General features: G+C 37.7%; 1 protein-coding gene across 8 annotated transcripts in view; it reads left to right on the plus strand.

Annotated features, from left to right (window-relative positions):
• SON (SON DNA and RNA binding protein) overlaps positions 1 to 26394 on the plus strand; it is a 31331-nt gene that overhangs the window by 872 nt on the left and 4065 nt on the right. For 2 of the 8 annotated variants that reach the window (XR_011648703.1, XR_011648704.1), the window contains exons 2-9: positions 2381 to 2547; positions 3829 to 9774; positions 11161 to 11321; positions 13272 to 13418; positions 13629 to 13817; positions 20898 to 21008; positions 22287 to 22403; positions 26084 to 26163. Coding sequence is in view for 5 of the 8 variants with exons in the window: in XM_004474448.4 (XP_004474505.1) it covers positions 2381 to 2547; positions 3829 to 9774; positions 11161 to 11321; positions 13272 to 13418; positions 13629 to 13817; positions 13918 to 14172 (6865 nt within the window). In the remaining 3 variants the exon portion in view is untranslated. Of the gene's footprint in view, positions 1 to 2380; positions 2548 to 3828; positions 9775 to 11160; positions 11322 to 11548; positions 13101 to 13271; positions 13419 to 13628; positions 13818 to 13917; positions 14726 to 20897; positions 21009 to 22286; positions 22404 to 23413; positions 23574 to 25350; positions 25398 to 26083; positions 26164 to 26394 lie in introns of those variants that run through there. The other 6 variants (XM_004474447.3, XM_023583474.2, XR_011648705.1 and 3 more) reach the window with 5 other exon arrangements.

Consider the following 26394-nt stretch of genomic DNA (forward strand, 5'->3'; position numbering starts at 1 on the left):
CATTGCTGTTTAGACTTTACGTGGTTTACAGTTGAAAGATTTGCTTTATTCAGAGAGGAAAACAGCATGGGTCATGTTGTCCTGTGATTGTCTTTAAATACTTTAGCTGTATATAAAATACTGATTTTTCTTCAAGTAACGGGGGAGGGAAAGATCTTGAAAGGTAAATCTTTATTCTGAGTTTCAATTATCTTCGCTAATTGTGTTTTTAAGGTTGAGAACAAGAGCAATATGTGAATTTGAAAATCAGTCGAAAACATAATTGTAAATGAAATGCCCAAATGAATATGGGCTTGTTGGGACTATTAAGTGTTAGTTTTGTAGAATTATATATATATTTTTTTAAGTGGGAAATATCCACTTGTTAAATTGCTTTAAAAAATTTTATAATATACTGGAGTTCTAAGAATTCTCATTCTTCTCAGAGGGGCTAAGGAAATGTCAGTGAAAACTTTTTAATAGTTGCATGCAGTAAGTCCTTGTGTTTCCTTAGTTTATAACAAATCTTTTTGTAGCTTTTAAAAATCAGTCTTTATTAGAATATAAATGTTTTGCTGTAGAATACTAAGAAAACGAGAAGAAAATGAAAACCACAGTTATTGGTGTTTTTTCAGTTTTTCTTGTGCATATATATAAACATTTGTTTTGTGAAATGTCATCTTGGTACTCACTGTGCCTTGTATTGTGGTTTTTTCATCTAATGAACGTGTTTTTTTTAAAAATCACAATCAGGTTTTTTGCAATGTTTTTCATGATACATAGAATTCTGTTGTAGAATGTATTGGATATTTAGGTGGTTTGACATTTTCACCACTTTTTAGTAATTGCAATTAATAACCTGTTATCTTTGTCTTTTGAGGCACAATCTTGGTTACTTCCTTAGACTCTGCTCCCCTCCCCCCTCTTATTTTTTAAGTATTAGCTACTTGTTTTTAAATCCTGGTCTGTTAGAGAGGTAATTTATGTATGGATAAGTGCTTGGGAAAAGTGTAAAATAAAGTGGTTGTAGAAGAAAGATTGCTTGAGGTATAACCAGCTTTCATTCAAACAACTTGTAATGCTTTGCAATTTAAGAAATTTTTTGGATTACTTACCATTTCACTGGATTTTTTTTTTTTTCTTCTTTTTTTTTTTCTTTTTCCCATCTGCTCTTTCATGCATCAATGTGGGTAATGAGGCTGACATAAGTTATTTAAAATAAGTTATATTAGGTAGAGGTAGTGGTGAAGAGTCTGGGCTCTGGTTTTGAACACCATCTTTACCTTTTAATAGCTATGTGATCTTTGGTCAGGTTTTCTGTTCTCACATTTTCCCCATTTATCAAGTCACAATAATAGTGTGATCTTAAAGGTTTGTTAGGATTAAATGAGTGTGGAACAGTGACACCTAGCTAGTAGTTACTATTATGTAAATTGTTATATTGGAAAACCAAAGGTTCCTTAATACCCTTTCGTTACCTAGTAGTTTTTTGTATGTCTTGATTTCCAGACTTCTGTCAGGTATTGGAGCATAATTGTATTTTCAGTTAACTGAAATTAAAGTTAAATAAAAATTGAAAACGTTGAAATTATTTGATTTTTTTTTGTATGTGTGTAACAATTGTGCAAATTTACACAAATGGTTAAAATGAGCAGTTAAGTGACATGTTCTTAGGGCAAAATTCCTTTGGCCCTGTGAATTGAAAGTATGTAAGACCGTCTACCTGTTTACTGTTAGTCATTTGTTTTGTGTGACTTTTACATAAAAAAATTTTGATACTAGAATTTTTGATAATTGGGTAAAAATTACATGTATTTATTTTTCTTTTTAAATTTTACGGCATTTCAGAAACAGTCTAAAGTTAAATAGAGCCTAGTAGATTACCCTTTTTACTCTGTGTGCCTGTGGCTGACTTTCGTGTTCCATCATATGGTTAGTTGATGATGATTGTGACTCATGCCCAGGTGTGGCTTTATTGTGGTCATAATTTTTGCCATAATGTTCATGAAGGTCATAGTTTTTAAATTTTTGATTAGTATTGTATTAATTTTTCTCCCATGAGAGAAGTAGGTAACCCAGAAGCCTCAGTGTAGGTTTCTAGGATTATTTTATTTAAAAAAATAGGTGTGCTTCAAAACTTTTTTAAATGACTTTTTCTTAATTTTCACAGTTTTGAAAACTTAATTGTGTAACAGTGAAAATACACCAGAATAGTACAGTAGTAATAGTTTTTTGTAGTAGATGAGTTGAAGCGCTGTTGCTGGGGAATGTCATCTGAAAGAAATACAAAGTGGGTGAAGTGTCCTGACAGTTTGATGTAAAATAATTTTAATTAAGTTATGAATATTCATTTACAGTGTGATAAAAATATTAATGAATTTTGATAACTTTTCTTGTCAAGTGGAAGGAGTGAAGGCCAGCTTAATGGTGAAACAAACACACCTATTGAAGGAAACCAGGCAGGTGATGCTGCTGCTTCTGCCAGGAACCTACCAAATGAAGAAATAGTGCAGAAGATAGAAGAAGTACTTTCTGGAGTTTTAGATACAGAACTACGGTATAAACCAGGTAAGTTGGAGATGATCAGCTGTCACAGAAATTTTTGTTTTAAGAAGGATATTTGAAAGTTAGTAGTAGTAATTGTTGACTGCAGGGTGTATATTGGATTTAAAAGCAGTTTATAGACTTACTGTTTAAATCTGTCTTTGAAATTACACATTGTACAGAAACGTGAGCATTGATGAGCACTCATTTGCTTGCTGGTAAGGCTGTATTTCATTGAGTTGCATAGTTAGTGCCTGAGTGCCAGGACTTTGAACATGGATTTGAACAATTGTATAAATATCAGTTTTGGAAGGAACAGGAGTCTGGATCAAACTCTAGTGATCTTGGGAGATTTTTATCTTAAAATCCAAGCTTAGTATTTGTCTTGCTTTTGTATCCACCCCCCTTAAAAGTGCAGTGAATCCTGAGGAATCACTTCTTCAGGATGTTTTGTGTTTTGGATTGATTAAATAATTTGTGTGTGTGTGTGTGTAGGGTATAATTTAAAAAGCATAGACTTAAGGCACAGTTAGAGTTGTGGCTTTAACAGCATTTTGGTCAAAGTACAAATTAGCTAATAACTTGGTGTAATGGGAAAAAATAATAAAAATGGTTAATTTTGTTTTGGTATATATATGTCTTGTTATGGTTAATTTATTTTTTCCATAGTCTTAATGGTCTGGATTTCTGATTGCCTTTTTCTAGGATCACTAAAATTTATTTAATTTGATACTGGTACCATTTGTTTGTAAAATGGAATACAACCCATTTATTTTAGGATATGCAAATTGAAATGTTCTTAGATTAAATGTTAAGAGCTGCAAGAATTTCCTTCTCTGAATTAGTTCTTAAAAGTAGAAATATTTAGGAAATACTTATTAGTAATTTTAGAAGAATATTGGGGGAAAGATGTTATTTTGGTAAAATAAAATTTGGTGCTTTATATTTATTGGGATATTTGTATATTATATAAAAACAACCATTAACATTCGCTGAGAGCATACTGTGTGTCAGGCATTGATGAACTTTATATGTTTTAACTCAGTCTTCTAACTTTAGGTGGATTGAATCAGATCTAAAAGCAAGAAATTTTCATTATAAGCTAAGAATTTATTTTTAACCCAAGCTTTAGTTGTAGAAAGAAGTAATGGAAAAGTGGCAGTCTTCAGATTAATTGTATATGGGAAAGAGAGTCTATGGGAGGTTATATATGAAATGTGAATGTTGGTTTATATGGTTCATCTATGTCTACTTTGGGGTATGTCTGACAAATTAATTTAAAAATAAATTTTCCTTTAATTTCAGACTTGAAGGAGGCCTCCAGAAAAAGTAAATGTGTATCCGTACAAACAGATCCTACTGATGAAATTCCTACCAAAAAGTCAAAGAAGCATAAAAAGCACAAAAATAAAAAGAAGAAAAAGAAGAAAGAAAAGGAAAAAAAATATAAAAAACAGCCAGAAGACTCTGAGTCAAAGCCGAAATCTCATCATGATGGGAACATAGATTTAGAGTCTGATTCCTTTTTGAAGTTTGATTCTGAGCCTTCAGCGATGGCACTGGAGCATCCTGTAAGAGCATTTGACCTACCTGAGATCAGTGAGTCTCCTGCATTTATGCTAGAACCTCCAGCAATAGCAATGGTAGTATCAGAGCCACACATCTTTGAAACTCTGAATCCAGCTACCAAAACTGCTGATTTGTCGGTTGCATCCACATCAGTCATCTCGGAGCATTCAGATGAGTCTGTGGCAGTAACGCTGGAACCATCCATGACCAAGATTTTGGATTCTTTTCCAACAGCACCAGTGCCTGCTACAGCAGCAGTACTGAAGTCATCTGAGCCAATTGTAACGTCAGTGGATTATCAGATGAAGGCTGTGCTGAAACCATTGGAGAGCACATCTCCAGAGACATCAAAGATGTTGGTAGAGCCTCCAGTAGCAAAAGTGCTAGAGCCGTCAGAAACCTTTGTAGTATCATCGGAGACATCTACAGAGGTGCACCCTGAGCCCAGCACATCTACAGCAGTGGGTTTTCCAGAGTCATCTGTAACTGAAGTGCTCAGATTGCCGGAGCAGCCTGTAGAAGTACCGCCAGAGATTGCAGATTCATCCATGACAAGACCACAAGAGTTGCTGGAGTTGCCTCAGACCACAGCGTTGGAGGTGCCGGAGTCGTCGGTGGCCTCAGCCATGGAGTTGCCGGGGCCACCTTCGACCTCTATGCTGGAGTTGCAGGGGCCCCCTGTGACTCCAGTGCTGGAGTTACCTGGGCCCTCTGCTACCCTGGTGCCAGAGTTGCCAGGGGCCCCTTCTACCCCAGTGCCTGAGTTGCCAGGGCCCCCTGCGACTGCAGTGCCTGAGTTGCCGGGGCCCTCTGTTACACCAGTGCCACAGTTGCCGCAGGAATTGCCAGGGCTCCCATCACCATCCATGGGGTTGGAGCCACCACAGGAGGTGCCAGAACCACCTGTGATGGCACAGGAGTTGCCAGTGTTGCCTGTGGTGACAGCGGCAGTAGAGTTGCCAGGGCAGCCTGCAGTAACAGTCGCAATGGAGTTGACCGAACAACCTGTGACGACGACAGAGTTGGAGCAGCCTTTGGGGATGACAGCGGTGGAACATCCTGGGCAGCCTGAGGTGACAACGGCATCAGGGTTGCTGGGGCAGCCTGAGGCAACGATGGTGCTGGAGTTGCCAGGACAACCAGTGGCAACGACAGCACTGGAGTTGCCGGGGCAGCCTTCGGTGACCGGGGTGCTAGAGTTGCCAGGGCTGCCCTCAGCAACTAGGGCGCTGGAGTTGTCAGGGCAGCCTGTGGCAACTGGGGCACTGGAGTTGCCTGGGCAGCTCATGGCAGCTGGGGCACTAGAGTACTCGGGGCAGTCTGGGGCAGCTGGCGCATTGGAGCTTTTGGGGCAGCCTTTGGCAACAGGGGTGCTGGAGTTGCCAGGGCAGCCTGGGGCGCCAGAGTTGCCCGGGCAGCCTGTGGCAACTGTGGCGCTGGAGATCTCTGTTCAGTCTGTCGTGACAACATCGGAGCTGTCAACGATGACCGTGTCGCAGTCCCTGGAGGTGCCCTCGACGACAGCGCTGGAATCCTATAATACGGTAGCACAGGAGCTGCCTACTACATTAGTGGGGGAGACTTCTGTAACAGTAGGAGTGGATCCCTTGATGGCCCAAGAATCCCATATGTTAGCTTCTAACACCATGGAGACCCATATGTTAGCGTCCAACACCATGGACTCCCAAATGCTAGCGTCCAACACCATGGACTCCCAGATGCTAGCGTCCAACACCATGGACTCCCAGATGTTAGCCTCTAGCACCATGGACTCCCAGATGTTAGCCTCTAGCACCATGGACTCCCAGATGTTAGCCTCTAGCTCCATGGACTCCCAGATGTTAGCAACCAGCACCATGGACTCCCAGATGTTAGCAACCAGCTCCATGGACTCCCAGATGTTAGCAACCAGTTCCATGGACTCCCAGATGTTAGCAACCAGCTCCATGGACTCCCAGATGTTAGCAACCAGCTCCATGGACTCCCAGATGTTAGCAACCAGCACCATGGACTCCCAGATGTTAGCAACCAGCACCATGGACTCCCAGATGTTAGCAACTAGCTCAATGGATTCCCAGATGTTAGCATCTGGTACTATGGACTCGCAAATGTTGGCCTCCGGCACCATGGATGCTCAGATGTTAGCGTCTGGTACCATGGATGCCCAGATGTTAGCTTCTAGCTCCCAAGATTCTGCTATGTTGGGTTCAAAATCTCCAGATCCCTATAGGTTAGCTCAGGATCCTTACAGGTTAGCTCAAGATGCCTACAGGTTAGGTCATGACCCATATAGGTTAGGTCATGATGCCTATAGGTTAGGGCAGGACCCCTATAGATTAGGTCATGACCCCTATAGACTAACTCCTGATCCCTATAGGATGTCGCCTAGACCCTATAGGATAGCACCCAGGTCCTACAGAATAGCACCAAGGCCATATAGGTTAGCACCTAGACCCCTGATGTTAGCATCTAGACGTTCTATGATGATGTCCTATGCTGCAGAGCGTTCTATGATGTCATCTTATGAACGCTCTATGATGTCTTATGAGCGGTCTATGATGTCCCCTATGGCTGAGCGCTCTATGATGTCAGCTTATGAGCGCTCTATGATGTCGGCCTATGAACGCTCTATGATGTCCCCTATGGCTGAGCGCTCTATGATGTCAGCTTATGAACGCTCTATGATGTCAGCTTATGAGCGCTCCATGATGTCCCCAATGGCTGACCGATCTATGATGTCCATGGGTGCCGACCGGTCTATGATGTCGTCATACTCTGCTGCTGACCGGTCTATGATGTCATCGTACTCTGCAGCTGATCGATCTATGATGTCATCTTACACTGCTGATCGTTCAATGATGTCTATGGCAGCTGATTCTTATACGGATTCTTATACTGACACATATACTGAGGCATATATGGTGCCACCTTTGCCTCCCGAAGAGCCCCCTACAATGCCGCCATTGCCACCTGAGGAGCCACCAATGACACCACCATTGCCTCCTGAGGAACCGCCAGAGGGTCCAGCTTTACCAACTGAGCAGTCAGCATTAGCAACTGAAAATACCTGGCCTACTGAGGTGCCAGCCTTACCTCCTGAAGAGTCAGTAACCCTGCCTGAGCCTCCTGTGAGTCAAAGTGAGAGTTCGGAGCCTTCTGTGGTACCTGCTAATTATTCAGTTTCAACATCAGAACCCTCAATGTTAGTATCAGAGGCTACTGTGGCTGTTCCAGAACCACCACTAGAGCCAGAATCTTCAGTAATACTTGCAGAGTCTGCTGTAGTACCAGAAGAACGTGAAATTGTTCTAGAGACACCAATGTCTGAAACTCCCATAATGTCAGCTGAAACAACTATGTTACCATCAGATCCTCCTATTATGTCAGAGATGGCAGAACCCCTTGATTCCATGCAAGCTTCAGGACAAGCTGTTTCACAGTTAACTATATCCCTGCAAGAACCAGCAGTAGCTATTCCAGAGCCAGTGCAGAGCACTGTGGAGCAGCCAGCCACAGCTATCTCAGAGCCACCAGTTGTGGTTGCTTTGGAGCCACCAGCCTTGGCTGTCCCAGAGCCACCGGCCGTGGCTGCCCTGGTGCCACCGGTTGTGGCTGTCTCGGAGTCCCCAGAGCCACCAGCTGGGGCTGTCCCGGAGATCCCGGCTGTGGCTCTCCTGGAGCCGCGGGCCATGGCTGAGTCAGAGCGTGTTATTGTGCCAGTTGTTTCTGCCCTGGAGCCGCCTACCCTGCATATCCTGGAGCCAGCAGTGTCGGTCCTTCAGCCTGCTATGATTGTGTCAGAACCATCTGTTTCTGTTCAAGAATCCACTGTGACAATTTCAGAGCCTGCTGTTACTGTCTCAAAACAGATTCAAATAATATCAACTGAGATGGTTTTGGAGTCTACGCCAATGATACTGGAGTCTAGTGTTATGGCCACATCTCACATTATAAGAGGAGTGAATTTAATATCTGGCCATCCTAATCTTGCTCCAGAAGTTAGCATGCAGGAGACTCCCATGCATTTAAGAGAAAAGTCACATGATGGACATTTGAAGAGTGACTCTTATGAAAGTGAATGTGGTATAAATATAGACCTTAATATAAATAATCATTTAATTGCTAAAGAGATAGAACATAATACAGTGTCTGCTGCCAGTACTGGTGTTTTTGGTGAAACTGGTGAAGAGAAAAGTTTGCCCGTCAGTGAGACTGAACAGTGCACAGTATTGGTTACCTGTTCTGGTGTTAGTGGAACTGATGTAGAAGGAACTCTGTCTTCTACTGGTCCTTTTGCTCTTGAATCTGATGGAAAAGGAACTATTGAACTTACCACAGCACCTGCTTTCAGTTCAGTTAACAAATATGATGTTGAAGTATCTTTAGCTACACAAGATACAGAACATGACATGGTAATTTCCACCAGCCCCAGTGGTGGTAGTGAAGCTGACATAGAGGGACCTTTACCTGCTAAAGACATTCATCTTGACTTACCATCTAACAATAACCTTATTAGCAGGGATGCAGAAGGACCATTACCTATTAGAGAGAGTGACCAGGCAATGGCAGTTCTCAGCCCTAAAGAAAGTGGAGAAGACAAAGAGGTACCTCCTCCCACTGAAGAGGTACGGCCTGATTCAGGGTTTCCTACCAATATCGAGGATATTAATGAAGCAGATTTAGTAAGACCATTACTTCCTAAGGACATGGAACGTCTTGCAAACCTTAGAGCTGGTATTGAAGGCCCTTTACTTCCAAGTGAAGTTGAACGTGACAAATCTGCTGCCAGTCCAGTTGTAGTAAGTATAGCAGAAAGAGCTTCAGAGTCATCTTCAGAGGAAAAAGATGATTATGAAATTTTTGTAAAAGTTAAGGACACACATGAAAAAAGCAAGAAAAATAAGAACCGTGATAAAGGTGAGAAAGAGAAGAAAAGGGACTCTTCATTAAGATCTCGAAGTAAGCGTTCCAAGTCCTCTGAACACAAACGCAAGCGTACCAGTGAATCTCGTTCTAGGGCAAGGAAGAGATCATCTAAGTCCAAGTCTCATCGCTCCCAAACACGTTCTCGGTCACGTTCAAGACGCAGGAGAAGGAGCAGCAGGTCAAGATCAAAGTCTAGAGGAAGGCGGTCCGTATCAAAAGAGAAGCGTAAAAGATCTCCAAAGCACAGATCCAAGTCCAGGGAAAGAAAAAGAAAAAGATCAAGCTCGAGGGATAACCGGAAAACAGTTAGAGCTCGAAGTCGCACCCCAAGTCGTCGAAGTCGGAGTCACACTCCAAGTCGTCGGAGAAGGTCTAGATCTGTTGGTAGAAGGAGGAGTTTTAGCATTTCCCCGAGCCGACGGAGCCGTACCCCAAGCCGACGGAGCCGTACCCCGAGCCGACGGAGCCGCACCCCGAGCCGTAGGAGCCGCACCCCGAGCCGACGGAGCCGCACCCCGAGCCGACGGAGCCGCACCCCGAGCCGACGGAGCCGTACACCGAGCCGACGGAGCCGAACCCCGAGCCGGCGGAGAAGATCAAGGTCTGTGGTAAGAAGACGAAGCTTTAGTATATCACCGGTCAGATTAAGGCGATCACGAACACCCTTGAGAAGAAGGTTTAGCAGGTCTCCTATCCGTCGTAAACGGTCCAGGTCTTCTGAAAGAGGCAGATCCCCTAAACGTCTGACAGATTTGGGTAAGTCATTCTTTTAAAAATTCAGTGATAATTGTAATAGAGAATGAATTGAATCTTTTTTTTTGGTTTTTGAGTCAAAGGTATTTTGGATTATTGGTTTAGAGTATATTTTACTTCTAAATTTTGATGACTAGATTAGCCAGTGTTTAGAAATTATAGTTACCCCTACAATTACAATTCTTCACTACAAATGCAACTTAACTGTGCATTTGTAGTTAGAGGGAAGATGACCTGCTTTAGAGTATATTAGAGCCATGGTATTGCATGCTTAAAACATTTTGCTTGCTGTTTTGCCATACCTAAGAATGAAAAGCAGAAGTAGAAATCCACTAAATTAAAATCAAGGTTAGTGTATGCTTAGATATTTATTGTATGTATTACAATGCATCCTTGCAAATGGATCCAGAGTGTCAGTTTTTCTTTTTTAATACTACCTGACAATACATAGGACTGTTTAATGTTTGTGAAGGTAATTCTTATTGCTATAGGGGGTAACAAAAGTGAATAGAGAATTTTTCTATGTGGGGATTCATTTAACAGAATGGGCAATTGTAGCAAAATAAAGTGAAATTTATTTTATCAGTGGTTTTCTCTGTTCTGCCTTACTTTAAAAATGCTCTAATTTTTCCTGATTTTAAGTAGTGTGCAGAGATGATTAAAATTTGATGGGAAATTACCCAGTAGATGGTTACATTTTCAGGTCAAGATGGCCTAAGAAAAATATAAAGAAAAGTGAGTGACGTGTATTCAATTTGGCAAAAGGTTTGAGTTCTTTGAATTCTCATTGCTGTGGAGAAGAACTGTATATAATTCCTACAGTGATTACAAATTAGTGAAGGAGATGTAGATAAAATGCGCGTGTTTCTTTTACCAAATAAATGAATGCCAAAAAAGCAGAATGTGATGATTGCTGTAGTATTGTTACAGGTAAGGTCCTTAAGAAGCACAGTGAAGAAGAGTATTAATTCTGACAATGAAGATTTCTTAGAAGAGGTAGCACTCTTTGGGGCTCAAAGAGTGATTTAGATGTTGTCAGAGATTAGAAGAAAAGTAATTTCTTGCAGAAGGGATATTTAGAAAACACCAGAAGGAAAGGGCTGTTTGGAAAATAAAGTTGGCTTTGACAGGTGAATGTCTTAAGAGTGGCAGAGGGTGCATTACAGCAATGTAATAAGTTAGCTATCTTGTGTAGTATTTGAATGGGAAGCTCAATTTGGATTTAATTCTTTAAACAGAGGGACTTCAAAACTTTGGGTCAAAGATTGATATCCCAGTTAAAACTCAGGCAGAAAATTGATGCCTTTAATATTGTTAGCATGTAAGAATACTTATAATACAGAATGTACAATCATTTAGGAAAACTTTCTTTTATTTTTCCTCTTTCAGATAAGGCTCAATTACTTGAAATAGCCAAAGCTAATGCAGCTGCCATGTGTGCTAAGGCTGGTGTTCCTTTACCGCCAAACCTAAAACCTGCGCCTCCACCCTCAATAGAAGAAAAAGTTGCTAAAAAGTCAGGAGGGGCTACTATAGAAGAACTAACTGAGGTAAGCGAGACAGAATTTGTTTTCATTCTTAAATGGATTATTTCAGTGATGTTGACTGGAGCGTGCCAAAACCCGAATTGTGGGCTGAACTGATAATGGCTGGCACCGAGTGGCCAAAACCCGAAATACAGATGTGGCAGCGGCAGAAGCTCTGTATAGCAGGCCATTATCCGGGATGGCTAAGCTCCGCTAGCTAAAAGTTACTTCCCATTACTTTTGCTTTCCAGTTTTAGAAGCCAAACTGACTGAGGAATGGGACGGTTCGTTTGAATGGAGGAGGTGTTGAGTGAGCAACACGCAGAAGCTCGCCTACAGTTTCGTTTCCATTCACGACGTGTTCACTGATCGCCACGAGTGTACTGCATATACGCAAAGACACAGACAATCTTCAGAAATGATCTTTTGCCACCGGAGCTTGGAAATTAATGAGCATAGCTGGCCATTGCCTGAAAGGAACTTCTTTCGCATCAACATTTCGGGTTTTGGCTGTTTGGTACCAGCCATTGGTGATAATGGCCGGCCATTATCAGTTCTTCCTGCGGTTCGGGTTTTGGCAGTAACATATATATATTTTAAACTCGCTTATTTTGTTTTGAAAAAATTTGATCTTTTCAATTGAGGCTCTTTTTTTTTTTTTTTTTTTGCTTTGTGTTTTTTTTTTTTTTTTTTCCTCTGTTTTGGAGAACGCTGAAATATTGCTGCTAGGACCCAGAAATAACACACTGTTTCATATATTGAAACTTGTTATTGGCTAGCCTTATGCCAGCCTGCCATTGTCAACACTTTCTGTTCCCCTTGATTACAGGCCTGATAAACTTTGTGTTTTTGGCTAAATGAGCTTTTTATCCTATTGTGATATTTTCAATTGATAATGGAGGTGACAAATTCTATTGCTTGTATAGAGACAGGTCTTCCCAAATATACTCTGACTTTTTTACAAAGCCACGAAATGGAATCTCTTCCTTCACTTCTCAGGAAGGAATTGACTCTGCTTTATGTATTAGACCTCATCAGTTGCACCCTCTCCATCAAGGCTTGTTTTCCATTTTTAAGTTCTTCTATTCCTTAAGAGACTCGAACATTAATGGAGAGACATCTAATCCTATCCCGAATGTTTCAAATCTTTTATTTTGCCATACATTTGGGGATCATATAGTCTCTTAGTCTGTTTTCTCACTTTTTATTTTTTCATTTATTACAGTACAAATTACAAGTTTTTAAAAAATTTAAGGACCTAGTGAAGTCTTCTATTGCTTACTTTTCAAATCCAAGCTCTTTATCTAAAGTTTGAAACCCTATGAACATTTAGTGTTCCAGTGTTTTTCTGTACCTTTTTAGACTCATCTTCAGCCCTCTTGTCCCTTGTAACAATTTTCTTCTCACCTTTTTACTACCACCAGACTAGGATGACTTTCTTTTCATTTATCTCCATCAATCCTTATTCCTCACAATGAAAATCTGGTTCAGAACTCTTGAAGGAATGTTCCTTGTTTATCCTAATGCCGACACTATTTTTCCTTAAGCCTTTTTTCCTCTGTTCTTTCAGCACTTATGTAACTCAGTTTGTATTATATCAGTTTGCACTTGTTATTGTGTTGCTCTGTAAAAGCGTTCTTCAGTTATTTCATGTGTATGTATTCTGTCTCTTGAATTAGATTGTAAGCTCCTTGGGAGCAGGGACCATGTCTTCTACTTTATTTTTTGTATGCCCCAGACAGTGCCCAGTACAGTGCTCTGCACATAGTAGGTGCTCAATAAATGTTGTTGACTGACTGACCAGCCAGAGTGTGTTTAAATAATAGCTAATAAGTTAAATTACTTATTGGTATCTATCGCTAATCTTGTTTTACTTTTGAAAAGTGATTTTATATGGTTTTGGTTCTTTTTAAGTAATGTTTTTCTTCATAATGTATGTAAGATTTATCTTTTTGTTTGTTTTTACTTTTTAAGAAATGCAAACAGATCGCACAGAGTAAAGAAGATGATGATGTAATAGTGAATAAACCTCATGTTTCGGATGAAGAGGATGAGGAACCTCCTTTTTATCATCATCCCTTTAAACTCAGTGAACCTAAACCTATTTTTTTCAATCTTAATGTGAGTATTAGAGTTTCTAGATTGATGATGTGGCTCAAATTATGGAAGTTTTTAAATGAAAGCCTAATGGAATTTAGTTTATTTTTGGTTTAAATACTGTGAGGAATAATTAAAATTTGTTTCCTTCATATTATATTGAAACATTTTCAGAAACCATTTAATGTAGGTATTTGTTACAATGAGTTTCAATTAAGAAACTTTGTTTTTTAGATTGCTGCAGCAAAGCCAACTCCACCAAAAAGCCAGGTAACGTTAACAAAAGAATTTCCTGTGTCATCTGGATCTCAACATCGAAAAAAAGAAGCAGATAGTGTTTATGGAGAATGGGTTCCTGTAGAGAAAAACGGTGAAGAAAACAAAGATGATGATAATGTTTTCAGCAGCAATTTGCCCTCTGAGGTAAGTAAGAGGAATATTATGTATTTTTCTTTTTTATACCTGAATCTGCCATTTTATTGTTATTTTATATCTGATTTGGATTCTGTTTCACTCTTCTTAGGGCCGGGTTAAACGGCAGGGCCGGGTTAAACGACAGATGAAACAACCCGCAGCTTCTCATTTGACAGTAACTCGATGCAATTCACTTTGTGGAACGAAGCCACAAAGTGAAAAGCATCGAATTGCAGAGAACAGTGTTATCACATCCCTACCCAACATTGGGCCCTCCTTGCACTTGTGGGAAGGTAGCCCAAGGTACAACTACTTAGCTTCCCGTTTTGCTTCGAGGCTCTATAGCTCTAGATTTTGGTGGTAGCAAATTTATCGGGTGGAGGGTTTGAGCAGAGAGAGGCAGTTCCTCAGGTTCAACACAAGAACTGGAATGGAAAAGGTCATTGTAGGCTGTTGTATTTTGGGTACATAGCCCATTGCCCTGAAATGATGGTTTCTTACTATATCTCTGGGTTGTTTGTCAGATAGCCTTTAATTTGAATCATTTTCCCTTCCCTGTACTACCTTGGCCCTTTTGAATTCTTGTGTTTAACCTAATGCTCAGCCTTGGTTCTCCATTCCCTTCTCCTTCCCCTCTTTGCTACTATTAAAAATTGGAGAAGTGGAATTCACACCTTGAAATTTCTATGAGGCTATAGTTGTATCTTGTCAAAATGATGCAGATATAATGCCAAGTGTCAAAAACAACCCCATTAAAATGCCGCCTAATTAATTAATGTGCTGCTAAGTATAGTGCACATGAGAACAGCAAGACTGTATATATATGTAAATATATATATATATATCTGTATCTTTGTATGTACCTCTGTATCTGTACCTTTGCTGTATCTTTTAATAAACAGTTTACTTTTATTTAACTTGTTGTGCAAAATCACGCTTGGGGGATCTGGGAGGGTGGAGACTTAATAGGGGGGTGGGAGTTTTAAATGATACCATAGATTAGTTATCATCACCTTTTCTTCCTCTTGCCCTTGATTCCCAAAGCCCAGACATTTGTCCAGTATTGGACTAGATAATCTGATGCCTCTAAAATGTGGGACTTCTTCCCCACCTCCTTTTTTTTTTTTTTTTTTTTTTTACAGTTTTGGGAAATACAGGCCTTCACCTTCAGGTTCCCTTCATTGGCCATATCATTTTTCACTAAACATCTCCAATACTACAAATAAGTAAATCCTGTTTATCAAATCAGAAAGTAAACAGAACCCAAATCAGAAACTTGTTGATAGCAGTATTTTTTTCCCCCTGGTGACATTCACAGGTGACATTTTCACTGTTTTTTTTGGCACGCGGCATTTTGAAAGGGAGCACATTTCTGTACACTGAAGCTGGACATGGTAACTAGCCAACGCTACTTAACCATCACAGGTGCTGATCCATATTCACATGAGGTCCAACAATTGAAGCAGGTTGCACCATCACCAGTGAAGGAATAATAGCTAGTTTGGACAATATTTTAGTGAAACCAGTTGAGTAGCTCAGTTACTAATCCCCAAAGCAGGCTACTTACACATCTCAGAAGGTAAAGGCTGACATTTGCAGCTGACTTAATCTTGTAGTAGCTGAATATAAACCATGATAAGTGGGTTAAACAGACTTACTTTGAAATCCTGATACCATATGCTTTTAGTAATTCATGCGTTGCAGATTAAGCGTTTTTAACAGTTGGAAAAACTGAGGTTTTTTTTTTTTTTTTTTTTTTTTTTTTTAGTAAAGACCTATAAATGGTGTTTCAAAATTCGTGGGGATTTTCTTGAGAAGATAAGTGACCATAAATATTTTAACTTTTTTCAGTTGAACATGGGGAAAGTGCTTGGTGAATCCTGCTAAACAGATTTTGATTAAGACTTGTGTTTATGTATATATATATTTGGAATTCTGTGTTGGGCCATTTTCAGTTTTAACACTGACAGTGTGGTGTTCTTAGCCTTGACTCACCAAAAGTGGTTGTCAGATTTTAACTAAAGGTTGGGGGGAATTATACCAAAGAAATCTGGTAGAAGGGGTGTGGGGGTAGAGTTTGGTAGAGGGTACTCAGACATTATTTTATAAGAAGTAAAGGTGTCTTATTAAGGCAGATGAAAACAAAATTCTGTTTAGAGGATTAAATAAATGAAGGAGATACCACTTATGGGAAGATATATACAACTATTTGACATCAGATATTTAATTACTTAGAAGATTAAAATCAAAGGATACAGGTTAACTTTAATTCTAAAAAGAATCTCAAGACTTAGGAGGAAAAAGGGAAGTATTATGCTTTGCTCTCAGGTCTCAGTATTTTTACTTATCGACAGTAATATTGAACACTTAGAGGAGATGTTCACAACATAACATGTTCTAGTTATTTAGCTAACAGCTAAATATATTAGTAAAAATGTTTTATAGACCGACATTTCTGGAATACTGTTGGTTACTTTTGATAGGAGCACTGATCCTTTTGATGCCTTGCCAGGGTATGAAATAAAAGCTTTCTAGAGTAAAGAAAGAAAAAGCCCTCCTGGTCAGTTTTTTAAGACTCAGAGTATTTTTTTATCAGCCCTTTTCATTTTAATAAATATGAATGGAGTTTGTGGTTTTTAAGTCTTGAGCATACAATATTTAGGTGAAGATCTGATCTGCCTGAGGGCCGAATTAGCTTTTCCATAAAATTATGGACTGCGTCCTTAACCCAACCAATTGTCTTGCATGGAAATGCTCTTTGATATAAGTGTGAGTGGACAGAAGTTGTGGATGGATCAGCATAAATCCATATCTTAATGGAAAAACAGCTCATCAGACGCTGTGCCCTACTGTCATAGCATCGTCTTCGTACCCAGAAGCCAGCCAGCAGCATCCTCAGTAAGGAGTGACTACAGACCTTTAACCATAATTGTGTGACTTTGAGTTATAAACAAATCATAAATGTTGGAAAACAATCTTTAAGAAATAGTTCTCAGGGGCATTAATTCTTGTTTTTTTAAAAAAAGGAAAGGCTTATTGGGTACAAGATATAAAATCTTTGATCCTAATTTAACAACTAATGTGGTGTTCCCAAGAGTACCACCCATCAAAGATTTTAGAGGTCCAGAGGTAACTAACTCTTCATTAATGTCTTTATTGATTGCTTACATGTTAAGATCATCTTTATCAAAAGGAGTGTGCTTGCCTTGTATTCATTTCTGCTTCCCACTGGGGTTAAAATTCTCTTATGTTTAGAAATGCTAAATTAAAAGCAGAAATCCTGGGAGTGAGATGAAAATTTTAATTGGAAATTAAACACAGATACTGTCAGTGTGTAATGTATAGTTCTGCTATTCCCTCCTTTAGATTCTTCTAGGTGGCTAAGATTACATTATTTTAAACCATTTAATAGGTTATCCATTTGTTTCCCAGTAGTAGTTCATTTACTTTAAGTGTATTTTTAAGTTTACTTGGACTAGAGAATTTTATATGATATTATAAAGATTCATATTTCATTTTTAAAAACGACATAAAACACATAACCACTAAGACAGCTGTATTTACTGTGGCAGTTGTTTTTGGTTGTCATTTTTTTTCCTGTATTAACTTCTAGTTTAGTAATTTTTGCTAAATATTTTTAAATTCTGTTATATACATTTTAGATCCCTTTTCTTTCGTTCTGTATTCTTATAATTAAAATTTTCCTTTAAGCCTTTTAATATATGAGATATCTGCATTTAGCTGTATAGAAAATAATTTTCTTGGTATAGGGTTCTTTTCCTTATTCCACTGGCCTGTTCTAACAGTTCTGTTTAGCTCTTTTATATCCTTTCACTGACCTTTGAAGATAGTACAAATTCAGGTATTTTATTTGTTCTATTCAGGTAACAGATGGGTTAAACAAAAGGGGAGTAAGTTGATTTAGAAGGAATTTTTAATGAGATATAAAAATGATATCTCTAATTTAGGTCATGAAATGCTCATGGTGCAAACTGCATTATGTATTTCATTACTCTTGACAGTTTTGTAGGTTATGTAACAATCTGCTTTGATGCTGAGATAGATAAAATAAGCAGGTTTTCATCAGTGTGTGAGACCCAGAATTAGAATTCAGGATCCTTACTTACATAGATTATACCTTTTATAATAAGTCCTAGAAAAAAATAAATTTCCCCTGTAAACGTAAATAAACTAGACTCGATAGTAAAACTGGCCTGAAGTTTATCAGTGGAAACAAGGCTTATTTGATACAACTTGGTAGTAGTATTCTGGAGATTTAAGATCTCCTTTTTCCCAGTTTATAGAGAGGTTTTTAGCTTCATTTTTGTACATTTTAATGTTTCTGTGCAACATTAAAAGGTAGTTAAAAGTTCCAAAGTTTGCTGTCCAGTATAGTAGTTACTAGCCATATGTGCCTATTGTGAATTAATTAAAATGAAAAATCATTTCCTTTCTGAAACATGTATTACAGTAGCTGTCAATGCAGAGTTCTTCTGGGCAGTGCTCCTCTAAGAGCTGTGGTAGTTTATGAGAGTTTAAATATTAATAATGAAACATTTGGTCTAGCTATTGAATATTACTGCTTTGGAGATTATAGATGGCTTTTTAATACCTTACATAGTTCACATTGTGAAAATCTGGAAACAGGCATTTTGATGTGAACTCTCAAGCATCCTTAAGAGAGTAAGATAATCTAGATAATTTTATTTTGAATTTATTTCCTTACATAAAAAATAATTTGAATATAAATACCCAAATTGCTAACTAATAAAGTTTTGACATGAATTCGCAGGTCCCTTGATAAGCCTGTTGAAATATTAATGATGTACTATCTTGGGAAATAAACTAATTGTATCTAAAATGAATGTAGAGTAAACTCCAAGGTTATTATGTCAAAACACCTTAAAAAGGAGATGATGTGTATTTAATATGAAATACGACTGAGATTTGACAGAAGTTTCATCCTGGGGATAAATGAGAGAGACGTTTAAATTACTGGCTTCTCAATAAAGGCCAAAATAGAAAAAATGACAAGAAAAAGTCTTCAGAAAGATGAGTTCACAGATAGATATATTCATTTGGATTTCACTTAGAATAAAATTAGTTTTATTCTGGAAAAGTTAGTCAATGGCCAATGTATTTTTATGACAGATTTATAATGGGAGATTAGGGATTAGGACTTACAGGCATGTTTTCCCCAGCATCTCCTCAGATTTTACACTTGGTAATTAAGTATTATCCTAATACTTAGCTTTATAGACTTCTATGAAACCAAAAATAATTCTGGCAAGGTTAATGAGATAGTACTGGAGATACATTTGATGGGCCTTCAAAAATTACATTGATTTCCTCCCTGACAATTTTAGGAAACATCTATGGTAGGCCAAGGCAATGAAAATTTGGGTTCCCATTTAATGTTCCAGAAGTGGAACAGAATTACAACAGAAGTGAAAAATGAACATGTAGAATTTTTTCATAGTGTTTCAGACCGATTCCCCTTAGATTAACTATTTCTTACAATCCTCAGAAATGTTCCCAATTTGTGTGGATAATTTACTAAGTTGACTAAGAAATTAAGATCTTTCATATAAGAGGTCTTGAGAACAACAGTCTAATAAACAATTATAGAATGAATTCAGCTTAATTTTGCCATTTCTTAGAAGGCAATACCTAAGAACCTACGCTTTTTTTGTGTGTGTGGAAGAAAATCTTGATTTAGCTAAAGGATAGTATGTGATTCAGCAAGATTATGAAGAATTGACAGAATGATGAGGGCTTCTGAAGGTAGGGATAGTAAGATGAGTGAATTCCCTAGGCATGAGATAGAATTATCATCATTACTTTTTAGTTTAGCCAGTAAGAGTTTGAGAAATGAGAAAAGAAAAGAAGTACACATCTAAGATGTGGATGCAGGATTGCTCTTTTTAAAAGGAGAAGTATTTCACATAACACAAAGTCTAGTACAGCTAGCCTCTACTAACCTCTTAAAAAAAAAACACTTAGCTGTTAACTATTTTACTAGCTTCCTTATATTTATCATAATCAGTACATGAGTTCAGTCTTAGTATGTGAAAACAACAAAACCTCCTGTCAAATCAACATTTTCCAAAAAGATTTTCTGAGCTGAAATAGCTAGAAATTACTAGTGGGTTAAAGGGTATTAGAAAGAAAAACAAAATATCAAGGATGAGTTGATAAAAACCAAATTGAGCTCTTAATTTTAGAATTATTTGATGGGTTTTTGCTTTTCTGGTTGGGCCTTCCACAAATAATAAAAATTTGGAAATTTGATCTAAAATTACTTCCAAGATTTTTCCTTGACCTGAAACATTTTGAAAAGTAAAAATAAAAAGTTATGTCTGCTTAGCTTAAGGTTTTGAAAGGTTAGCATATATGCTCTATCAAGGGAAGATCTACAGTCTTTTCAAGTGCATCTTATTTCACTGTTTTAAAAGACATTATGTGTAGTTCAACAGAAATATTTTAACTTCAGTCATAAATATATGTAATAAAAACAAAAGTTGATTTATATACTGAAGAGATACTTGGAAGAAATTGGATTCTTAAGACAAAAAAACTACAGCCACATACAACTACAAGAAGGTGAAAAAAAATGCTGCGGAGTAAATGAGATATCATTAAAGTGATAATGATTTTTTGTACCTGCTCTTTGAGAACTTCTGACAGTTATGCTGTAAAGGGTAAAATGAAAAAATGCTGATGAGTAAATTTTCCAAGAAATTTTTAGTCTACTATCCAAATTAACTTTTTTGTTAGTGAACTCTAGAGATCTTTTTGAGTTCTTAATTGGAACTTTTCTATTGTAGTTTATGGTAGCAGATTTGATAAAATCAGAGACCTTCATATTGTGTTCTACTACTGCCTCTAATACTTAGTAACTGACTTTAGTCTTCATTTACTTTATGGGGTTACTTTACCTTTCTGAGTCTTTGCCTACTTTACAAGGTTATTAGTATGTGAGACTGTTGTTTTGTTTTTGATATGTAGCAACTAAAGATTTATGAGCACTTTTCAGAATTTGGGGAACCTGTGGTAATTTGAGATAATTATCTATATTTTCTTTCTTAGCCTGTGGACATCTCTACAGCAATGAGTGAGCGGGCACTTGCTCAAAAAAGACTCAGTGAGAATGCATTTGATCTTGAAGCCATGAGTATGTTAAATCGAGCTCAGGAACGGGTATGTAGCAATTTATGTCTAAATGAGAATTTTACTGAGCCCATGGTTGAGTTGTGACATAAGAAACATCTGACTTAAAATGAAGGTTCTTTTCTAGAAAAGTCAAGGAAAGAAACCATTTATCTTAATTAGCTAGCCTGTTTTAAATCAGAGCGATTGGGGCTTGCCTAATCATTCATTCATTCATTAAATATTTATTGTGTACTATGTGGCAGGAACTGTTTCTTGAGGAAAAAATAATAGAAAAAAGAATCCCTGCTCTTATGGAGCTTACAGTCTTATTCCATGCTCCCAACAACCTGAGAAGGTATAGGTAGTTTTATTAGTTCCCATTTTCCAACTGAGGAATCTGGTAAAGATTGGTTATATTATGCCCAAGGCCACAAACTGGTAAGTGGGATTCAAACCCAGGAAGTCTGAATCCAGAGTTTGTGCCTTTAATAATAGGTTTTCCAATTCACTTTTTCTATGATAAATTTATGTATAACAAATATCTACTCAGACAGATATGAAATACAGTGACATATAAGGAGCTCAGTAAATATAATTTGAAGGGATGACAGCTAATTCTTTATTACAATAAATGCTGGTTTTGAGTGTGAGTAGTGCACATGCACAATTTTTAATAAAAGCTGTTTTATGTATTTGGACAATTTCCTGTATTCATTACTTTTTAAGCATGTCTTGAATTTATTCTGGATTTATATTACTTCTAAGAATGTGATTAATTAAAAACCTGGGCTGTCATGATATTTATTAGAATGCATTTGTGCGAGTTAATTAAGAAGGGTGGAGGGAAGCGGATGTAACTTAATGGTTTGAGTGCCTGCTTCCCATGTATGAAGTCTCAGGTTCAAACCCTGGTACCACCTAAAGAGGGAGGCGGGGTATTGGACTTTTGTTGTTATCTCTTTTCAACATATTTTTTCATGTTCTAAGTATTTCTTTATGGCTAAAGAAATTTATATTTGAGTCTTTTATTTTTTGAAGCTAAATTTCTCCTCCTGCATGTGTGTGATACTTTGAAGAATGAGAATCGTCTAACTATGCTTTTTAGTTGTTAGAGATACATTTCAAATCTTGTTATTAATGGGATCCACTTCATGTCATCAAACTGTTTCTTTGGAAGGTTTAGGAAAACATTTATTTAATTTTAAATGTCCATAGATTCATTTAACCTTTTTAGGATCTAATAATTTCATTTAGTAAATTGTCATCAGTGGCATTTTAACTAGATTAGTGATATTACTTAACCAAGGTTTCTTGCTTTTTCTTCAGATTGATGCCTGGGCTCAGCTGAACTCTATTCCTGGCCAGTTCACAGGAAGTACTGGAGTACAGGTTCTGACACAAGAACAGTTGGCCAATACTGGTGCCCAAGCCTGGATTAAAAAGGTACACAATTTATACACATACAAAAACGTTGAAATCAAAAGTTAAACATTTTAAGGAAATGTTTTATTAAAAATGTCTGAAGGGAGCAGATGTGGCTCAAGTGATTGAGCTCCTGCCTCCCACATGGGAGGTCCCAGGTTTGGTTCCCAGTGCCTCCTGAAAAAACAAAAACAACAAACAAAACAAGTGGAAAAAAACAACTCAGGATAGCCCATGTGGCTCAGTGGTTGAGTGTCGGCTTCCCGCATAAGAGGTCCCGGGGTTCAATCCCCGCTGTATCTCCTTTAAAAAAAAAAATGCATGAAGAGTCCAAGGAGTGATGGAAGTTTCTGAGTAAATTTGATGTGTCTAATGCTCCAAGATGGACACTGAAGATGGACCTGACTCAATGAGACAATGGCAATTGTATGAATATGGCACAAGTGTCACCCAGTTTATATTCTTAGGTTAATTTTACTACTGTTGCTGGTTTTAGTGGTTGGGTGTTTTTGTTTTTTTCTTTAAACTGTGTTTTGAATATTCACCAACAGCGTATTAGGTGCTGTTCAGAATATTCTACAGTTCCTGTTCAGCTCCTAGTCTAATAATTTCAAAGCAGTGGCTCTCAAGTATTTCCTCATCATGGGATACTTTATTACAGGTTTATTTTTGGTGGATCTGCCCCCAAGAGCCCTTGACCATCTTTTTCCATTCCTTATTCCTCTGTCCTTCTTACCCTTCCTTAGTGCCTGCACCCTACTGTAAGATCCCTTGACCTCTATTCTTCACCCTCTTGTGACCTCCAGCCCCAGGTCCCCATGGTTGTCAGTTGTTGGTTACAGTAAGTGGTTGGGAGGCCCTGGTAATTAGCACTGCATGTGGCAATTTTGCCATGGGACTGGAAAGCTAGGGGAGGATGGCTGGAGTATGGGGTGGGTGATGTTGAAGGGTGGTGAAAGGGATGGGATGGGGATGGAGAATGGTATTTGTGGACCACCATTTAGGCCCTGGTGGCCTTTGGTGATCCACAGGTTCAATTTGACAACAACTGAGCTCCTGGAAAAAAAAAAAAAAAAAAAAACACAACAGGATCTATAAGGCCTAAAATCAAGGCAGAGGATGGACACTTCATGCTGTGAAGATGTAGGTGCACCTGTTTTCAGATTCCTGCAAATAGGACTTGTGACCTCTTACCTACGGCTGCCTCATTGTTGGGGGAGTCTTAGGTGGTTTAAGAAGGGCTTTTTTGAAGAAATGCATTCTGGTGAAGGGATGTGGCTTGGTTGGATGGGTGATGGGAAATTTGTTTCAGGAGTACTGGCTGCATAGCAGTGCTGAAACTGGGAGGCTGCACGGTCTAATGGATTGGGAAAGTTTCTTTATCCTGCTGTACTCCTGACTCCTTGTGTGATCGTGGGCAAGTAATTCTTTGGAATTTCAGTCTCCAGGTGTTAAGTGGAGACAGTCTCAACTGCCTTAGAGGGTGGTAATGAATAACATGATAGGTACCAAATTGCCTACCTATAGAGTGCCAGTGACTGAGCTGAATTTATTTACAAAAACAACCTAGGTATTGGTTGCTTCGGATCTTTTAATCTTATAACAGTTATTTCAATTTTCATAGCTTTATCTGTTGATCCTCATTATTAACAAAATTAATATAAAATACAATATAACCTTACTTTGCCTGCCATTTTTCTTTAAAAATAGTTGCACTAATATTTGTACAGTGAGTTCATGGCCAGAGTCATGAAGAAATTATAATTTATGTACTTTACAGGAGGTTGTGCTGAAAAAAGGATGAGAAGCTAACAAAATAATTTTAATTTTGGAAAAATTTTGGACTGTTGTATTATATAATTTAAAATATGAAAGTGATTATGTTGTATTTGAAAATGACTTATTTCAGTGGGAAGAATTACATTTATCAATTTTAATTCTTTAATGTTGTTCAATATTTTAGGAAGTTATACTCAGAGATGATAGGGGTGTTTAACCTTAACCCCTAGTCACACATTAAATAAACAGTCATGTACATTGCTAGGTAGGAATTTCTGAATGTTTCATGCAAAATTTTAGCCTTCATCTGTATAATGAAGTGCTGATTCCTAATGCTTTCATACACTTAATAAGTATCTTCATGTTATTAATGGAAATAATGTTTTAAAGTGAATCTCACACCAATTCAATTGGCTTCCTTTAAAATTTACCATAAAATAATTTTTGTTTGTGTTTTCAGTCTTATAGGCAGTTCACAGTTACAGTTTAAATTGTGTGGTCTTCTCTAAGACCTTTAGAAAGATTTTGCTTTGGGAAAAAATTATTTTGTGAAATAAGAGAGATGTGTTCATTAGAACAAATTTTAAATAATAGAAGAAATGCTTCTGGGAAAACTTCCGTTTTTACAGCATGAATATTTGCAGGTATTCTCAATTATGGAAGGAACATTTATGGAAATAGGCTGGAATATTCAGAAAAATCATTAGGCAACTGAAAATTTGAAATGCAACATTGTCAAATATTACAAATGCTGTCTACTCACTGAATGCTGTGTTTAGAAACACCATTTATACGATCATTTGACTTTTCTGGCCTTGGCAGATAAAGAGTTCAGTATCTTTATATTTCTAAAAAAGACATGGATACCAGCATTGTCCATGTTCATTTTAAATTAGTTGTGGTATATTTTTAGATGAAAAAGAAAGAAAACTTTGTATATGTTCTCGTTCATCACTAAAACATGGTTATTGATTTATAAGAGCCTTTTATTTCCTGGAATGAAATGATTTGGATATAACATGGTAAATGTTGATTACTGTAGTGTTTAATAGATTAGTCACCTTTCTTGGAATTGCATATACACCTGTGGTAAAGAAGCAGTTGCAGATACTAAAGAATGCAAAATGTGTTTGAAAACGGGTTATACGGGGATGTGTATTGTACTCTGCACAGTTGCCCTTTTTTTTAGGAGTGTTTCCTGGAAAAGAGGGGCGGATGAACTTGGATGTAAGTAAGGTGTGTAGCATCAAGGCAGTTGATATCCAAGCATCAGCTAATTTTTCTCTTTATACATCTACACTGCATGGCCTGCACCAAATAAAGGAACTGAACCAGGGGTATGTTTTTACCTCCACAGCTGCCTCCTTCCATCAGAGCACCTTGTTGAACTTAATGTCTGATCACACCATATTGGCATATTTTCTCCCCAGCAAGTAATTTTTAAAAGCTGGGAAGAAAATAAGATTATACAGTTTTACTACTCCATAAATTAAGATTTTTTTTTTTTCACATTTAGTGATAACAGTACAGGATGTGATAATGCATACTTTTTTCAGAGCTACCAAAATTTTGTCTCCATCTGTTAATAACATTTTGCAGTATATTTGCTTGGAAAGCCTAAACCTAAAATTTAAAAACAGGAAAATAAAGCATGATTGGAAATGTATGTAAAACATATTTAATTACCATAAAGATCAACAGAATTCAAGAAAAGATGTCCTTTTAAAGGATGCATCAAATATTTATTAATGTGTGAAAAGAGACTATTGATCATGCTAATATATGTACTTGGAAATCTTTTGACATTAAGTGGTTTTGTTGCTTTGATGGAAATTATGGTTCAGTGGGTTGGATACAAGAGAGATGATTGTTCACAGAATAACCTGTGAACTTTCACCCCTCTATATGGAAACTTGTTTCAGGGCCAAATCCTTGTAGCTGTCTTCTTGCCCCGGTCAGTGCCAGCCCTACTATTCACAACACTGCTGCTACCGAGGCCTAGGTATGTAAACGTTTAAGGAGTTTTTTAAAAATCTTTTAACATCGATCTAGGTTTTAAAAGAATTCAAATTCAGTTTGTTATGCTTACAGGGATCTTAATGTGACTGTCCTTTATTTATTCAATAGATTTGCACTGTATAAATTTGTTTTAAAGTTATTGTTTTTTGCTTTGTAGGGGTTTCCTAAGTAAAATATTTATCTTGCTTTACGATAGAATGGGGAAGAAAACTTT

Source organism: Dasypus novemcinctus, chromosome 4, assembly GCF_030445035.2.
Source record: "Dasypus novemcinctus isolate mDasNov1 chromosome 4, mDasNov1.1.hap2, whole genome shotgun sequence".
Lineage (NCBI taxonomy): Eukaryota > Metazoa > Chordata > Mammalia > Cingulata > Dasypodidae > Dasypus > Dasypus novemcinctus.